Below are 19701 nucleotides of genomic sequence, written 5' to 3'. Positions count from 1 at the left end.
ATTAAATTTTTTTTTGATATTATAAATAAGAGAAAATTAGCTTTTGGATGGAGGACTAGTGTGATGTGTTGTAGAACCAGGATTGCTCTTACTTCGTCTTTAATAAATTTTGTGGATGTGCTTTTGGTCCCCCATGAATGTCTCGGATAAAAGAAAAAGGAGCAGCATTAGTAATGATGAGGCAATAACGTGCCATGATGCCAAGCACGTGCTCTTGTCTAAATCTGCTCGTACAAAGTTAATTCGCGAAAAAAGAAAGCATTATGAGCAAATTTCTAAATCTGGTCATACTGATTATACCAAAATCGATCAAGCCTCTCAGAAATGTTATAGATCCCTCGGAATATTACTTTATATGTTGATATAAATATGTTGATATTTGTGGTATGAAAGTTTGTGGTTAATTAGCATATGCACGAACTTTAATATAACACACGAATCTCCCAATATATTAATAGTATATAAAATTAATATTGATGGGATCTGTAGTAGGTACATAAAGCCTCATTTGGTATCATGAAATAGTATAGGAAATCAATTATGATAATAAAAGACAAATTCCTTTGCCGTTATATTAAATTGTACATTATTAGTTTAAAAAAAATAACAGGCGATCGACAAGGATGACAAATGAGGCCTAAGCACTTTTATTACATATATATGCTAATGAGTCTACGTACAACCTAAGGATTGTAATCCTTAAAGTTTCCTCATTTAAGAGTGCTTTGTTTAGGGTCTAAATCTTTGTTTAGGTTGAATAATATCACTTGTACACTGAAAAGTAGATATAAATTTTACATTCCTCTACCAAAGAGATTCTTTTAATTTATTATTACATAAATTACTTAAGATAAATGCTACCTACATCTACGATCCTAAAAGGATTGTAGGATTTCTAAAGTGTATATATACAACTCTCTTTAAATTTTAACACTAAAAAAAAAAAAAAAAGAGATTAATAAGAAAACGTTAATTATTGAATCGATAAATAGTAAGATTACAATCAAAACACAACTCGCTCAAGACAAATCACTCAAACAAATCACTCAGCTGCACGCTGCAAACCCGCACACATACAAATCCACTCAAGGAAAAGACAATTAATTAACGCAAGCATAAAAATTAACTCATAACACACATCACCAGTTAAAAGGCAAGTCATATTCCATAGCAACAACAGAAGCAAAGAGAGTTAAGCGCGGCGTCGACCCGGTCCAACTTAATTGCCAGTAGGGGGGTGGATTGTGTAGATGGTCTGAAGCACCGTGAAGACAGTCTGCACCACGGTGAGCACCAGGAGCAGGACCGCGGCGAGGAAGGCGATGGCCGCCCACGGGGTGCCGAAGTGCGTGTGCAGCATCGTGTAGAGCGAAACCCTCGCCGTGCGCTGGTAGTATGCGTTGATCTGCGTCGTCACCTGGTAGTACGCCTGCTGGTCGGGGACGAGGTCGGTCGCGATCTCGTTGAACATCTCCGCCACCTGCTCGTCGCTCCCCAGCGCGTTCTGCAGCGCCCCGGCCCGCCGCAGCTCCTTAACGTCGTCGGCGTGGTCGATCAGCATGTCCATGAACCACACGAACGACGTGATCCCGTAGTCGCCTACGCCGTCGGCCCCGGCAACGCACATCTCGTGCGCGATCATGTTGAGCAGCCGCGAATGCGTGAGGTCGTCAATGACGAACCACGGCAGCGACAGCTCCGCCGAGACGAGGCCCGGGACGAACTTGACGTCGCGGAGGCAGCCGGTGTTCCCTCGCCGGAGCTTGATGCCGGCCTCGATCAGCTCCTTGGCCGACCGGAACCTCAGCCAGCTGCTCCCCCACGCCAGCCGTGTTATCTGCTCCGCGGGCCCCAGCTGCCGATCCCGGATCCGCGAGAGGAGGTGCGGGTGCGGGTGCGGGTGCGGGCTCTTGACGCTTATTCGACTCTGGTTTCCCGGGTCCGTGATCAGATCCAAGAACTCGTCGATCCGCACGCTCTTCACCTCCATCAACTTTTCGAGTAGGACGTAGGGGAGCTGGTTCTCCAGCAGGAACATGTCGCGCAGGATGAACCCCTGCAGGTGCGCGCTCACCTTGAGATCGTCCGCTTTGTTCTCGACGATCTGATTGATGAATTGTAGTACGAAGCAACCGTCGACGAACAGCATGTCCGCGAATTCCGCGTCGCTCATCAATGGGAGCGGGCTGTCGTAGTAGGCCCTGCATTCTGCGGTGATCGCGAAGGCATTCTGGGAGAATCTGTAGTGCAGGTCCAGCGACGCGAACGCCCCAGCTGCCGCACGCTTCCGTTCCTCCATGGCCAGTAGATGGGGCTTGTTGCGGTGGTAGGGGCCGATGGCGACCACCTCCGGCTCGAACATCTTCGCGTGCTTCTTGCGCAGGGGTTCCGGCACTCGCGAGATCCGACGCAGCAGCGGGCTGGGTGCTGCCAAGTTGCTCGCGCTCCCCTCCTGGGCTTGGAAAGGTAAGCGGGACTTCGACTCCACCCGTGAACCGGGGGCATCGTTGAATGAAATGAGCGCCGACACATTGTCCGGTGTGAAATCCTGCTCCGGGACGGTCGCCGGTTGGCTGCTGCTGCTGCTTCCATCCATTTTGGTAGAAATTAAAACAGTTGGTTAATTAATCGGAGGGGTTGATTTATGTACGGTTTCAGCTTGTATAGAAAGTAATTTGGCCCCATGGGGAAGCAGTCCGATTTTTTCTGGTGAAACTGGTGTATCGTCTTTTACTTTAAAATTTTATATTTTACTTTTTAGTTATAATTTTTATATATATATATATATATATATATATATTTGAAAATATATATAAAAAAGTTTATAGTTTAAGGTTTAAAATTTTTTTACATGTATGTTTAAATGTCATAAAATATACCTCTATTATTGTATTGAGTTATAATTAAAAATAAAAAATAAAATTTTAGAGCAAAAAACAGTGCACCGGATGCGCCAGAAAAAACCCCACTGCAGCTAGGGCGATGGGCCCGCGTGGGCGTTACGTGACTTCCATCGGAGATGTCCGGGTGCCACGTGGCATCCATCCAAGGCATCTTCAGATTATTTTCTGTGGACATAGTGTCCATAAATTTTTTTTTTTTGTCCGATTGTGTGGTATGACACTTTTTGTGGTTGTGGATAAGATGAGCGTAAGCCGGCTTTTGTGTCTGACATAGATTTGGAGACTAGAATAAAGCATTGCTTGGCTGCAGAGAAAAGCGACTGCACGAGTCCAAAAAGAGAGAAGCAGAGAAGAAATCAATTCTCCTGATCAGCTGGTGCTGAAGAAATTAAATGACTACACAGAGCAATTGCTTGCGCATCAGTAAAACCAAAATCATTGGGTAATTGCACTGCTGGTCCCTGAAATATGAATTTTATTTCAGTTATTAAAATTTTAAATTTTAATACTTAAAATTATAAATTTTTAATACTATTTTATTTTTATTTTTAATCTTTTAGAAATATTTTATTTTTGCACTTATTTTAGAGTAAAAAAATAGGATCAATTTCATCTATGCCCCTGTAAAAACTTACAACTATCATAAATACCCTTATAAATTTGNTTCCTCCCGCGTCATTACCCAAAATCGAAGGATAAGGGAAAATCCGTTTCGTCTCCCGTTCCGTTAGGTCATTGTTGGGGAGAATCGTGACCGTCCGTTATGGTGGGTAGGAAATGGGGCGTGAGGATCCAACGGTCGACGAGGGCTAAACGTGGACAAGCTCTACGGTCGACGCGTAGCCTTCGAAGCTTCCTCTCGTTAGGCAAGTGGATATGCTTTGGATAAAGGGCCACGTCAGCAACTGTTCAACCCAAAAAAAAGACTCGCAAAACGTACTCCCCACTATGGCACTATTTGACCAACGAGTATATTGCGTGAACCGGGTGTATAAGTGCATATGGGTCAATTTCATCTATGCTCTTGTAAAACTTACAAATATCATAAATATCCTTATAAATTTGATAATATTATAATTACCCCTTTAAATGCCTACTTTCTTTAGAAAATGCCCAAACCGTTAAAAGTCCTCCCTCTCCCTTTAAATTAAAGATTGAAATGTCTATTTTATTCTTGACTATTATAAATGGGTTTCAAAATAAACGGAATTTCAAAATCATCCCTCACTTTTTAAATCTTCTTTGTTTATATAAAGATAAATATTTAATAATAGTTTGAATAAATATACTAATATTTAACTCAGATCAGTTAAATATTTAACTGTAATAAATTTTATTAAGAACTAGGCTAGAATGCTATCAATAGCATCAAGCTATTGGTGCTACTGATTTTTTACCCCCTGGATTGAGAAATGAGTGGTTAGGATGATATGCACCCTCTAGGATTGAGTGAGTTGTTGGTTGAATAGTATAACCTAACGGATAAAAATAATCAAATGGTTAAACTTAACGGTGAAAAATTTGATAGCACAAAATTCTTAGTGCCATCGATAGTACCCCAGCCGGTAGGGTTGACAATCTAGCTCGCTGTTCGCGAGCCAGCTCGTGTTCAGCTCAAAATGAGCTCGAGATCNTATTTTAGAATGTAAAATTTTAAATTCATAAAAGTTTGTTTACATGCTAGTTTGTTGCTATTCCAATTGATTTTCTTACCTTGCAATATTTTTATAGTTGTATCAATTATTTTTCATTGCTTCTTTCTAATCTTGTACATAATATTAAATCATTTTATTATTACTTCAAATTTGATAAGTAATTTTATACTACATAATTGATGATAAAGCTTTATAATTGTTCAATCAATTTATTCTTCACTCTCTCCCTTTATAAAAAACTAAAAAAATTTAGGAGCATTTAACAAGATTTAATAAGATAAAAATACTATTCTTAATTTAGATTAGATTCTACAAATTTTACAGAAATCAATATGAGAATCTAACTAAATGACTTACACAGATTTCATAAGTAGGTCTAAATAATTATAGTAAAGATATTTTTTAACTAAATATCTTAGACAATAAGTATGCATGTTGCTAAATCCTAATTAAGAATTTTAAATTCAAAAGGTATTTACAAAAGTTATAACTTATTAGTGAGAATTGGAACATTTAAAGGGGCAATTATGAAAAGGCTAAAATTGGTATTTGCTTTGCCGTTAGTATAAATTTTAACGGAAGTTACTTTGAATGGTAGTTTTGAAAGTTTGTTGTATTTAGAGGGATATTTAGAATATTTCAACTTTTATAGGGGCATCTATGAAATTATATGCTTTTGGAGGGGCACACAGGAAATTTTCCCAAAAAAATATATATTACTTTTACATAGTCCAGCTATATGTCCGTACAGTACGCACTCGTCAGTCCGTTGTCCATCTCTTAGTTTTAATTTAATGGTCTGATTTCTAATTAGTGGTGAAAAAATTGTCGCTCAATGAATTGTATAATTAAAATATTAGATGAAATAACAGTCTATCTGTACACTCTTGGTAGAGATTGTATGTTTTACCCTCCTGATTTAAGGGTTAGTACCAGCTCTTTGAAATTTTAGTTAAAACAAATGCTAAGACAAATAAATTAATGTGGGCCATAAATGATTTATAAATATAAATTTTATACCTATATATAGTATGTAAATACAGTATTACTCTGTTAAAAAAGACCTAATGATTGCGCACTCCATCATAAGTTAATTAAAAAAGAAAAAATCTTGACCTTGTTATATAAGTCGACAAATAATAACTTTATGGAAAAATTTCAAAAACTCCCATGTGGTTTCATACTTTTTCATTTTAGTACCCTATGGTTTAAAGTGTATCAAGTTGGTACCTTATGATTTCTCACTTTATCACTTTAGTATCCTGTGGTTTAAAGTGTATCAAGTTAATACCATGGGGTTTTGCACTTTATCACTTTACTACCTGTGGTTTCACACTTTATCACTTTAGTACCCTAAACCATAGAGTACTAACTTGATACAAAATTAAAACCACATGGTACTAAAATGATAAAGTACAAACCACATGGTACTAACTTGATACACTTTAAACCATAGGATACTAAAGTGATAAAGTGAGAAACCACATAGTACTAACTTGATATATTTTAAACCAGAGAATATTAAAAAAAAAAAAAAATGAAACCACGAGCGGAGTTTTTGAAGTTTTTTCTAACTTTATAAAGATAACATTCTTGTATACCTACTTTTTCTTTTTCTTTTTCTTTTTTTCCAATAAAATTCGGGGCTTTAGGTTTGGGTGACGGAGACAGGCCTGATGTGCTCTTTGGTCCCGACTAATTTGTCGGATAAAATCATAAAAGGAAGCGGCAACATACTAACGATAAGAAATAACATTTGAGCGATGCGAGGGCCGAGGCACAAACAAATGAAAGATTTAGAAGAAAAGGCACAGAGATACTTTAAACTTTGAGTTTTGACAAATTAATTTTTTAAATTTTATCAAATAGTTTAATAGGTTTTTTTCTGAATTGAACTTTATTAACTAAGTATATATAATAAATCAGATCTTTATTAAGTATCTAATAAATTAAGTAATTTTGTTTTCAAATTAAAACTTTTAATTGTATAGATTTAAGTTTTTTTTAATTGGCCATTTAAAATCTCACAATTTTCCACTCTCAACTAACAATCTTCAACATAAATTTATAAATTTGTAAACTTATGAATTTAACATTTTAACTTTTTAACTCTATAAAACTAACATTTATAAATTTGTAAACGTATAAATTCAATTTGCGATTTTAAAAATGTATAATTTTTTTTTTTATAGAAATCTAGAAATGATTTAAAATTGTATATACCTTGCTCATGATCTTTTTTATTATCACTAATCTAAACTATTTAATCATACATTATATGCTAACCATCTATAATTAAGGCTGAAACACTGTCATATTATTCAATTTCTCATTCTTCAATGTTATGAAATAAATCGCAACACGCAAACCGCCCAGTTGCACACCGCAACTCATGAGCTTCTCACAAAATAACCAAACTCAATCCCACATAATTACTAGACTTAATCCCACGGAAGTAATTAATTAAATCCCAACACAAACCACCCAGTCGCACACTGCAACACAACAAACACACACAGCCCATTACATAAAAACACCAGGAAATTTGGTTTTTCCTTTTTTTTTTTTTTTTTTTTTCGTGTCGGTACCCCGCAATCAGAGCCAGACGTACGTGAGAAGCGAGACGCGTCGACCACATGCGAACCAATTTGCTACTTGGCAGGAGGTGGAGCGTGCGGCATTGAGTAGATGGTCTGTAGCACCGTGAAGACAGTCTGCACTACGGTGAGCACCAGAAGCACGACCGCTGTGAGGAAGGCGATGCCCCACAGGCTGCCGAAGTGCATGTGCAGCAACCTGCAGGCCAAAACCCTAACCTTGACCGCATGGTACGCGTTGATGGATTGCATCACGGTGCTGTAGGCCTGCTGGTCGGGGGCGAGGTCCGTCGCGATCTCGTTGAACATCTCCGCCACCTGGTCGTCGCTCCCCAGCGCGTTCAGCAGCACTCCCGCCTGGCGCAGCTCCTTAACGTCGTCGGGGTGGTCGATCAGCAGATCCAGAAACCACACGAATGACGTGATCCCGTAGTCGCCGCCTGCGGTGCTGCACATCTCCAGCGCGATCATGTTCAGCAGCCGCGACCTCGTGAGGTCGTCGATGACGATCTGCGGCAGCGACAGCTCCCCGCAGAGGAGGCGCTGCGTGAACTTGACGTCGCGCAGGAAGCTGGTCTTCCCCCGCCGAAGCTTGATGCCGCTCTCGATCAGCTCCTTGACGGATCGGAACGACTGCCAGCTGCTCCCCAGTGCCAGCTGCGCCATCTTGTCTTCCGGGCCCAGCTGCCGCATCCGCAGCCGCGCCAGGAGGTGCTCGTGCGGCCCGTCGATGCCCTTACTGCTACTTTCCTTCGCCCTCTTCTGCCTCTTGCTTTGCGTGCCCACAATGCGATCCAGGAAGTTGCCGATGTCAACGCTCTTCGCCTCCATCAACTTTTCGAGGAGGAGGTACGGGAGCTGGTTCTCCAGCAAGAACATGTCCCGCAAGATGAACCCGTGCAGGTGGGCGCTCACCGTGAAACCCCTCAGTTCGCTCTTCACGAACTGATCGATGAATTGTAGTATAAAGCAACCGTCGAAGAATAGCATGAGGGAGAATTCCTCGTCGCTCATCGCCGGGGGTGGGTCATTGTTGTCGTAGTAGCACTTCCTGCATTCTCTAGCAATTTCAAGGACCTTGGTGTAGAATGCCTCCGTGTTGGGTTCCGCGAATGCAATGGCGGCCTCCTTCTTGTGGTCCTCCATGGCTGACAGATGGGGCTTGCCGCGGTGGTAGGGGCCGATGGCGACGACCGCTGGGTCGAACACCTCCGCGTGCTTCTTGTTCCTGCGGAGGAGATCCGGAACTCTCTGCATAAAAGGCTGTCCGCGCGATCTGTTCAAGTTCGCCTTCGCGTTCAGCCAAGCTGCAGTAGTATTTGACGACCCAGAATTCGGTACGATGATCTCCACCACTGCCGCTGCGGTCGCCTTCTTTGGGACGGTCTCCTGATGGCAGTCGCAGATGGCCGTGTTTTCAGCCATTTTGGAATGAAAACAGTTTGCAGTAAGGAGTTGTGATAGATGTAAGGTCTAAGAGTGGAGTGGGACTGGCTAGAGGTTATTAAATTGTGAGGAGGCAATAGAGGTTACAGAGGGAAGAGGAATGACGTTACTTAGCTTTTCTCTTTCGTGCATTTCAAGATTAGAATTTATATCTATAAATATAATGAAAGGGCACCCAAATCGAAGCCTCCCACGTTTCGCGGGAGCGGGGTGGGCTTTTTACCTCTCTCTCACTCTTTTTTTTTTTAATATTTTTCTCTCTCACACTCTCTTTCTCTCTCTTACTTTTTTTTAAATTTTTTCCCCATATTTTTTATTATTTATTGCCTAAATCAAATATAAAATTTTACCACATCAATCCTATTTTTTAATAGTCAATATAACAAAATTAAATTTTATTTACTAAATATCAATATTTTTTTTATTTTTTTTAATATCAAGTGTGAAATTTTTTCGTATAGATCAATCATATTTTTTAATTGACAAGATAACAAAATTAAAATTTTATCGAATTGGGAATCCAAAAAAATTCTCTCCTTGTCTTGTGGGGTGGGGCCCATAAGTTTTTTTAGAATTTTTTTAGAATTAATTGCATAGTATTGTCAAAAGTTTTCACCATTTTTTATTTTGGTTACTAATTTGTTTTTTTACAATTAAGCTTCAAACCTTTTAATCTCATTGAGATAAAATAGCAACCGTTAAAAAATATTTTAAAATTATTGAAATTATTATGCCATCGCCTATTTAACTTTTTTTTTCATACCAATTTTAATCCCTAAAAAAGGGGGAGGGGGGGTAGGGGTGTAAAACGGGCCGGGCGGCACGTGGGCCGCTCGGCCCGGCACGATTTAGGCCGTGCCAGCCGGGCCAGCACGGCTCGGAACCCAGGCCCAAGGCAAAGTTGCCTTGGGCCTGGGGTTTGCTCTCCTCGGGTGGAGGGCTCGGCCCTCCTCCCAAGGAGAGCTCTAGCAGACCTTGGGAGGAGTGATTTTGGTCCAATGGACCAAAGTAATTTTGGTCCATTGGACCAAAAACCCTTCTCAACTTTTTTTTTTTTTCAAAAAAAAATATACAAAATATATTAAATAAATTTAAATATTATTTTTTGTAATTATTTTTATAAATTTTAAATTTTTTAATCAAAATATCAGTTTATATAAATATAATTTATTGTTAATTTTTTTTAAATTATATGTACATTTTTAAAAAAATAAAAAAAGAGCCGGCCCGGAGCACGGCCCGGCCCAGCACGGCCCGTGCCTTCCGAGCCTAGGGGCCGTGCTGGGCCGGATGGTAGGAGTTCGGGCCCGGCACGGCCCGGCCCGGATTTACTCACGGGCCGGGCCGGGCCACTCTCCAGCCCGGTTCGGCCCGGAAAATGTGGGCCGTGCCGGCCCGGCACGGCCCACATTACACCTCTAGGGGGGGGTGTGGAAGTTCATCTAATTGGGAATCCAAAAAAGTTCTCTCCATATTTTTGGGCCGAACCCAATAACAAATAAAGAGTAAAATTTTATGAAATTTATACATTTTTTTTTTCTTTCTTTCTTTCTTTCACAGAGCTCTAAAATTTCAATATGTTTCTCTCTTTCTTTTTTTCTGTCTCTCACCTTAAGTAGCCAAGCGGAAGCCCTCCAAGTTACCAAATAACAGTATATGCCCGCCGTTGCCTACCTTGCTATTAATTTATGTTTAAGAAATAATACATAATATTTTTAAAGTAAAAAGTTATTATTTATATAAAATTTAATTTTAGTTATATATGATTGGATAGTTTAATCCAATATTATCTATATAATTTATTTATTTTTGACTGCATAAATAAAAATGAAATAATATGGAGATTGAAGGTGGAAGAGAAGACATTTGAGCCTGAAAAGATTAAGTATTTAACTCATAAATTATTTTTCTTCATATTATAATATATTATTTCATATTAATTATTTTGTACTTTGAACTATTAGACATATTTTTGTATCAAATTATAGATAATGTTCTATACAAATTAAACTATTGATCGTATGATGTTGAGAATTTCAAGCGGCTCGTTTAGGACTCGAGCTCGCTCGACTCGAAATTAGGCTCGCTCGAGCTCGGCTCAAATTAATTTCAATCCAAGCTTGAGCTTAAATTTAGGCTCGAAATTAATTTCAAGCCGAATTTGAGCCAAGGTAAGCTCGCTTGAGCTCGGCTCGTTTCCACCCCTACCTGCGCCAACTTTTTCGGCGAGAAAAAAAAAAAACGCGAGAGAAAAAAAGAAAGAGAAAAAGGTTTAAGGATATTTTGATCAGTTTGCTGAAAATCCGGACAAATTTGTAAAATCGAAAAAGACAGCCCAATTTTGCAAAAGCTCAAAACTTCTGAGTTTTTTATGCAAATTGACCTATATATTGTAATATTAGATACAAAAATCTGCCCCCTTTATTATTAAACAACAAATTGTATGGACATTCACAACATAGAGGACATGCATTAATTAATTAATGTTGGTGAGTAAGTTGCTGCATGAGTTTACTAACATAAAAGCCTTTGTGGGAATCTGAAGGATTTTGAAATGCTGTGCTTCTCCAACAATATTATTTTTACAGTGTTGACGCATTGAAAGTAAAAGACATAATATTTTCGCATTGCAAGTTTGCAACACAAGCTCAGGTCCTACTTTGAAGTTTATATATTTTGTTCATTATATTCTTTTAATTAATTTAAAAAATGTATATATTTAATGGGGTGTGATCAAATATTTAGAATAAGATATAATATTCAGATCTCAAATTATTTTTATAATAAAATAAATCACCTTGGAAATAAAAATATATTATCTTGCCAAATTATAAATAGTACTTTTTTTTAAAAAAAAAATTAAGCTCCTTACAGTCAACCATACTAAATAATTTTATGCAAAATGACTTATTTTTAAGTAACTTATTTTATATTTAAACAGTATCTAAGCAAAAGTCATCACATTGTATATAGCAATATATAATGAGTTCGTATAGAACAATGTTAAAGAGTCGGACAAAATCATCACATTGGTAAATTTTACATTTTAAAGTTTAAAATTTAAATTTGATATTATAAATTTTTAAATTTTAAATTTTAAATTTGATATTTTATATATTTCAAATTTAAATTTGGACTTAAATTTAAAATGTAAAATTTAAAACTTAAAATTTTTAAATTTTTAAATTTGAATATTTAAATTTTAAATTTTAATTTTAAAATTTAAAATTTAAAAGTTAAAATTTACAATTTAAAGCTATAAATTTAAAATTTAAAAATTTAAATTCAAATATAATGAGATGGGTAATGTTATTATTTTCTATTTATAATCATCAATTATTTTTTTTATTCCATCTTATCTGTACAAACATTATTTTTTTTATTCCTAAAAACAATCAAATTTTTATCCAAATACAAATTGGCCTAATTCTCGCTTATACCTAAACTTATACTTGTTCCTGATATAAGCTAGTTATTATTTATAGCCGAGCCAAACGAACCCTTATAAGAGTACTGGTGCGGGACTAGCTAGCTAGCTACCTAATGGTTATTAAATTGTGAGGATCGAGGCAATGGAGGAAACAAAAGGGAAGCGGAATGTACGTTAATTAGCTTTTCCCTTTCTCTCATTTGAAGATTAGAATAATCAGCAACTTTGGCTGCAGAGAAAAAGCGACCGCACAAGACAAAAAGAGAAAAGAATTCCCCTCAGGTGCGGGACATGTTAATTAAACAACAAATTGTATGGACATTCACAACATAGAGGACATACATCTATCTATTTACTATATACTAAAGTAGAACCCTGGGTGATCACTTCGTATAAAATTGACACGTGGCACCCTCTAGGCTTGCCACGTGTCATCTTCAAATGTAGATTAGAAAATTAGAGAATAATTATTAATTAGGAAATTAGTATATGGAATAATTAGCATATGGAAATTAGTATAAAACTAACACAAATATAAATTAGAAAATTAGTATATGGAATAATTATTAATTAGCAAAAATCTATAACTTTTATTTTTATTATTATTCCATAGTCCATATTATAGGAAATAGATTTTTCCGAATTATTATAGTAAATAAATTTCCTAAAAAAATCTATTCCTATTACTATAATAATTAGGAATATAATTCTTTATTATTATTCTATATAGAAAAATCTATTAAGCGGCAAGTATATACAATATTATAATGATTTAATTTTATTTCCTAATTAATTATAAAATGAAATATGGAATAATAATAAAATAAATGTTATAGATTTTTCCTAATTAATAATTATTCCATATTATTATTACATAATTTAAAATATATTAATTTATTTCTTAATTAATTATAAATGGAATATGGAATAATAATAAAAATAAAAGTTATAGATTTTTCTAATTAATAATTAAATACTAATTATAATATATTAATTTTATTTTTTAATTAATATAAATGGAATATGGAATAATAATAAATAAAGTATAGATTTTCCTAATTATTAATTATTCCATATTATTATTCCTAATTTTACTAATTTTATTTCCTAATTAATAATAATTTTTTAGGAATTAGTATATAGAATAATTATTAATTGAGGAAATTAGTATATGGAATAATTATTAATTAGGAAATTAGTATATGGAATAATTATTAATTAGGAAATTAGTATACAGAATAATTATTAATTAGGAAAAATCTATAACTTTTATTTTTATTATTATTCCATATTCCATATATAATAAATTAGGAAATAAAATTAATATATTATAATATTAAATTCTTGCCGCTTAATAGATTTTTCTATAATAGAATAATAATAAAGAATTATATTTTATAATTATTATAGTAAATAGAAATAGATTTTCCGAATTATTATAATATGTAGGAAATAATAATTAATTAATATTTCCCAATACAACTTATTATTATAGTAAATAAGAAATAAAATTAATATATTATAGGAAATTTTATAGATTTTTATACTAATTAAATTAAATATATTAAATATAGAGGAATAAATTAAATCAAATTAATGAATTTGATTAAGAAGCCTATGTTCTTTACTTATTCAGACACGAGCCATCCTTTATAAAAATATCATTTTTCCTCTCTGTTTTCTTCCACCAACAGAGCTAACAAGATAAACAAGAAGAGAAACTGAGAACAGAAGACAGAGGTACGTACGAGATCAATAATGAAAATGCACCAATTCCTCTTCTCACTCCATACAAAATGTGGCAATTTTAGTAGAAAATACTATTAAATTTTAATGCCACTTTAAAGTAGAGATAATTATTATTATAAATATTGCATGTCACTTTCCTACTATCACTACTCGTGTAATTTTATATTCATAATTTTTATTTTCTACTATCGCTCTATCTCTAATTTTTTTAGTTCTTAGATGTTGATGTTTTAAAATTAATATATTATTTTATTTTATTACTTAAATACAAAGCAAGTATTAATTTTTTTTTCTTGAATATCTTATTGTTCTCAGGATATGGAAATGGATATAATTCTATACGTGATATCTCTCCTCTTGGGAGCAAATGGAAGATCAAAGTGGAAGCTGATTTTGTCTATATACTATGCCTGAATTTCATCGTCCAGATGTGTGAATAGCCTAGAACTAACCAACAAGTTTTAATGGTAAGTGCGTATTATTTATCATAGATATATATAGTTGTTTCTTATTTTTTGTATATACTAATAATAAATATTCTTACTCAGACGGATGACATGAGTCAAGCACCTGAAAAGCTTGATGAGTTTTTGGGAAAAACATTGCTATTCAAGATAAGGATAAAAGAAAATAATATCAATCATCCTAAGCCTGTGTACACAGTGAACAGACTGAGCAGCGATAAAACTCTGATTGATGGATTTTTGAAGAAGTCAATTTTAATTGAGGTAAGTGGCAATTCTAAATTTAAATATGATGCTACAATTCGGGTCGATCTATATATTTATATAAATATATATATTAAAAGTAGTTTAATTTGATATGATTTAATTTTTAACATAAATTTTTATATGTTTATCGTTACAGGAGACCAATTCTGTAACGTACGATAATGAAGAAGCAGATATTACATCGCCGAACACACTGACACCATTAAAACGCAAAAACTCTACCCCTGGAGAAGATGACTTTAAGCAAGGAGAGCATCAGATGTCAAGCAATAAGCAGAAAATAATTATCAAGAAGGAAAAGGACTAAATAATTTTGATCCTTATATCGCAGATTAGGGATTTTAAGCATTAGCTATTTTGTATATTTGTTTAATTATATTTTGGTAACATTTTGCTATGGATATTGCTTTTTATATAAGTCTTCATTTTGCAATGTTTTGACAGAATTCCAATTAAACACTTATTTGCTATAATCTAAAGTAGAAGTTTTGGAAGGAATCTTTGATTAAAATGTTATTTATTAGTTTTTTATTAGTGCATGATATTTGTTTTATTGATGGTTATTAAACAACGTTGACTATCTAAGAGGTAATTAACTCATCAATTTATTATTAAATAAAAATACTTCTAACAGTATATTCTTAATTTAGAAAAGATATAAGAAAAATACTAAAAAAAAGTAATGTAAATTAGTTTAGAGATTTTGAAGCAATACAACAGGAATTTAGTAGAATTTAACTTCCTAGGTTTTAAATAAAACTAAGTAAAAAAATTATTTTATATTAAAATAAAATGAAAAATGTTAAGAGTTCGTAAAAATTATGGAAAAGTTTCAAAAAAAAAATATAGAGAAGTAAAAAAATTTGCTGTAGATAAACAAAAATCTCAAAACAAAAAGCAGTAAAACATAGGTATTAAAAAGAAATAAAAAAAATGTGAAATAAAAATATTTAATTAAAACAACAAAATGCAAATAAGTGTTGGAGAGAGTTCTCAAAGTGGATACTAAGTGTTGGAGAGATGAGAAATAAATATTTAATTAGACAGGCTCATCTAATTACAATCTAGAANGATGATATTTTATAAAGGATGGCTCGTGTCTGAAAAGTAAAGAACATAGGCTTCTTAATCAAATTCATTAATTTGATTTAATTATATTCCTCTATATTTAATTATATTTAATTTAATTAGTATAAAAATCTATAAAATTTCCTAATAATATATTAATTTTATTTCTTATTTACTATAATAATAAGTTGTATTGGGAAATAATAATTAATTATTATTTCCTACATATTATAATAATTCGGAAAAATCTATTTCCTATTTACTATAATAATTAGAAAATAATAATTCTTTATTATTATTCTATTATAGAAAAATCTATTAAGCGGCAAGAATTTAATATTATAATATATTAATTTTATTTCCTAATTTATTATAATATGGAATATGGAATAATAATAAAAATAAAAGTTATAGATTTTTCCTAATTAATAATTATTCTGTATACTAATTTCCTAATTAATAATTATTCCATATACTAATTTCCTAATTAATAATTATTCTATATACTAATTTCCTAAAAAATTATTATTAATTAGGAAATAAAATTAGTAAAATTAGGAAATAATAATATGGAATAATTATTAATTAGGAAAAATCTATAACTTTTATTTTTATTATTATTCCATATTCCATTTTATAATTAATTAGGAAATAAAATTAATATATTATAATTAGTATAATAATAATATGGAATAATTATTAATTAGGAAAAATCTATAACATTTATTTTATTATTATTCCATATTCCATTTCTATATAGATTTTTCTATATAGAATAATAATAAAGAATTATTATTTCCTAATTTTTATAGTAAATAGAAAATAGATTTTTTTAGGAAATTTATTTACTATAATAATTCGAAAAAATCTATTTCCTATAATATGGACTATGGAATAATAATAAAAATAAAAGTTATAGATTTTTCCTAATTAATAATTATTCCATATACTAATTTCCTAATTTTTATTTGAGGATGACACATGGCAAGCATAGAGAGTGCTACGTGTTAGTTTTATACTAATTTCCATATGCTAATTATTCCATATACTAATTTCCTAATTAATAATTATTAATAATTAATAATTATTCTCTAATTTTCTAATTTATATTTAAAGATGATACGTGACAAGCCTAGAGGGTGCAACGTGTCAGTTTTATGCGAAGTGATCACCCAGATTCTACTTTAGTATATAGTAAATAGAANTGGTGAAGAAATTATAGAAACACCTGATGAATTTCTCATAAAAGAATCAATAAATCCAATTGCATCAATAGTGGATAGTACGTATCCTTCATTATTAAGCAATATTCATGATTTGCAATACCTACAAGAAAGAGCGATTCTTGCTCCTACTCTTGAAATTGTGGATGCTGTGAATGAATACGTGCTTTCATTGCTTCATGGTGAAGAAAAAGTTTATTTGAGCTCTGACAGTGTTTGTAAGACGGATGTAGGCTTAGATGGTCTTGAGGATGTATATACACCTGATTTCTTAAACAGTATTAAATGTTCAGGAGTTCCCAATCACATGCTCAAACTAAAGCAAGGTGCTCCTGTGATGTTATTGAGAAATATAGACAAGTCTTCAGGTTTATGCAATGGAACCAGATTAGTGATCACTCAATTAGGAAAACACATACTAGAAGCAAAAGTGATCTCTGGGAGCAATATTGGGGAGAAGGTGTTTATACCCCGTATGGTGATTACTCCATCAGACTCCAAGTTACCTTTTAAAATGCAACGAAGGCAATTTTCGTTGGCTGTTTGTTTTGCTATGACAATAAACAATAGTTAAGGTCAATCGTTATCACATGTTGGATTGTACCTACCTAGACCGATATTCAGTCATGGTCAGTTATATGTTGCAATATCTAGAATTCGAAGCAAAACGGATTGAAAATTCTAATTTGTGATAGAGATGGTTTATTATCCAAAACCACAAGCAATGTGGTTTTTAAAGAAGTGTTTCAGAACATAAAATAGATGGGCGATTTATTTTTCTTCAAGTTATCAAAATTTATAATTTTTCAACAATTCAACTCTGTCATTTTATTTTTTAAATAAATTTAGATCTTTTTTTGAAAAAATTCACTAATATTATGATATTTATCATTTCACTTATCTAACAATTTATCTATATTGTTATTGGAGCAGATACTTTCCATCTTCATGCAATAAAGTTTTTTTCTTTATATTTTTTTGAAGACAGATATCTATATATTTTTGAATCTTGGAAGTTGGTATGTCTCTCATATAACTTTTGTTATTTTATATTATTATATTAGCCGTGCATCGCACGGGTCAAAAACTAGTTAATTAATTAATGTTAGTGACTAATTAAGGTGCTGCATGAGTTTACTAACACAAAAGCAGCTTTGTCCGAATCTGAAGGATTTTGAAATGCTGTGCTTCTCCAACAGTATTATTTTTAGAGTGCTGATGTACTGAAAATAAAAGACAAAATATTTTCGCATTGCATCACAAGCTCAGGTCCTACTTTGAAGTTTGAATATTTACTTTGTTTAGTATATTCTTCAAATTAATTCAAAAAATTTACATATTTAATAGAGTATAATCAAATATTTAGAATAAAATATAATATTAAAGCCTCAAATTATTTTTATAATAAAATAAATCACTTTGCAGATAAAATATATTATCTTGTCAAATTATAAATAGTAAAGAAATTTTAAAAACTAAAAAATTAAGCTCCTCACGAGCAATCATACTAAATATTTTTTATGCAAAATAAATTATTTTTAAGTAACATATTTTATTATTTAAGCATTATCTAAGCAAAAATCATCACATTGTATATAGCAATATATAATGAGTTCATTGAATGAAGCGGATAGTATGCTATCTTTCTCTCAAAAAAAAAAAATATAATGAGTTCGTATAGAACAATGTTAAAGAATCGGACAAAATCATAAACCAATTAAAAAGCGCATACATTCTATAGACCAACGTATTAATAAATTTATTAAGAGAACATTGACCAAACACAGTGAACTATTGCGGGAGCAAATTGTCTCCGGAACCCTCCAATCAGAGCCATCTATGTGGCAACTGAACATATTAAATGATAAATTTTTAGGGAGAATCTCAAAACTTTAGGCCGTTTTGAAATTTGAAATAGACGCTGCAACTTTAAATTTTTCTAAATTAAATAATTTCAATAAAAAATTTTAAAAATTATCTCAGTGCAAGTTCATTAGAGTATAAAAATTTAATTTCAAAAAAATTAGAATTCCACGGTATAGCTCATGATTTGTCACGTACTGAATGCTTTTTTAGAGAAACTTTATTATGTAACATATATTACATCATTAATAATCAATTAATTATATATATATTTTAAAAATAATAATAAAATTAGTTTTTTTAATTATGATAAGATAAGTAAATTTACCAGAAATAATCTAATTAGTTAAAAATATGGTATCAGTAAATATAACTGATGCTTTCTATTTTTTTTTTTTTAGCTTCTTTGTGGTTGTAACAGTTGTACAATTGGGCTTTTTTTACATTTAGATCCCTGACAAATTTTTATTTTAAAAATAGCCCTGTCAAAATTTAATTTGCAAAAATAGTCCTGGGCCTGCCACGCAAGCTCCACGTCAACGCCACGCGGGCAGGGCTGGGCCCGTGTGTTAAGTTGAACACGGTGAACCATTCAGTGTTCAAACACGGTGAATGGTTCACCGTATTTAGTACGTATTTTTTATTACGTATTTTTTGTATATTGAAAAGTGGAATAAGGAGTAGGGATGTCAATAGTTATAGATATCCGAAATATTATCCTAATTCAAACCCGAATAAATTATATATATATATATATACATAATTTATTTTTATTTATTTATACAATATATAAAATATTTAACCACTGGATGAAGATCTAAGGAACTATTAAATATTTTATATATTGTATAAATAAATAAAAATAAATTATGTATATATATATATAATTTATTTGGGTTTGGATTCGGAAAATATTTCGGATATCCATACCTATTGACATCCCTACTCCTTATTCCACTTTTCAATATATAAAAAATACGTAAGAAACACGATGAACCATTCACCGTGTTTAGACACGGTGAATGATTCACCGTGT

General features: G+C 32.7%; 3 protein-coding genes across 3 annotated transcripts; 2 read left to right on the top strand and 1 right to left on the bottom strand.

Moving 5' to 3' along the window:
• On the bottom strand, positions 1001 to 8640 carry LOC109708740. Its single transcript, XM_020230559.1, has 2 exons — positions 7214 to 8640; positions 1001 to 2618 (listed from the first exon to the last, which is right to left on the bottom strand). The coding sequence occupies exons 1-2, from the start codon at positions 8578 to 8580 to the stop codon at positions 1220 to 1222; spliced, it is 2766 nt and encodes a 921-aa protein (XP_020086148.1). The 5' UTR covers positions 8581 to 8640; the 3' UTR covers positions 1001 to 1219.
• LOC109708738 lies at positions 14241 to 14818 on the top strand. Its single transcript, XM_020230558.1, has 2 exons — positions 14241 to 14508; positions 14648 to 14818. The coding sequence occupies exons 1-2, from the start codon at positions 14338 to 14340 to the stop codon at positions 14816 to 14818; spliced, it is 342 nt and encodes a 113-aa protein (XP_020086147.1). The 5' UTR covers positions 14241 to 14337.
• Positions 16561 to 17680, top strand: LOC109708737. The gene is made up of 2 exons (XM_020230557.1): positions 16561 to 16585; positions 16775 to 17680. The coding sequence occupies exons 1-2, from the start codon at positions 16561 to 16563 to the stop codon at positions 17374 to 17376; spliced, it is 627 nt and encodes a 208-aa protein (XP_020086146.1). The 3' UTR covers positions 17377 to 17680.

The sequence above is a fragment of the Ananas comosus genome, linkage group 4 (genome assembly GCF_001540865.1).
Source record: "Ananas comosus cultivar F153 linkage group 4, ASM154086v1, whole genome shotgun sequence".
NCBI classification, from domain to species: Eukaryota; Viridiplantae; Streptophyta; class Magnoliopsida; order Poales; family Bromeliaceae; genus Ananas; species Ananas comosus.
This window is presented reverse-complemented; position numbering and strand designations above follow the sequence as displayed.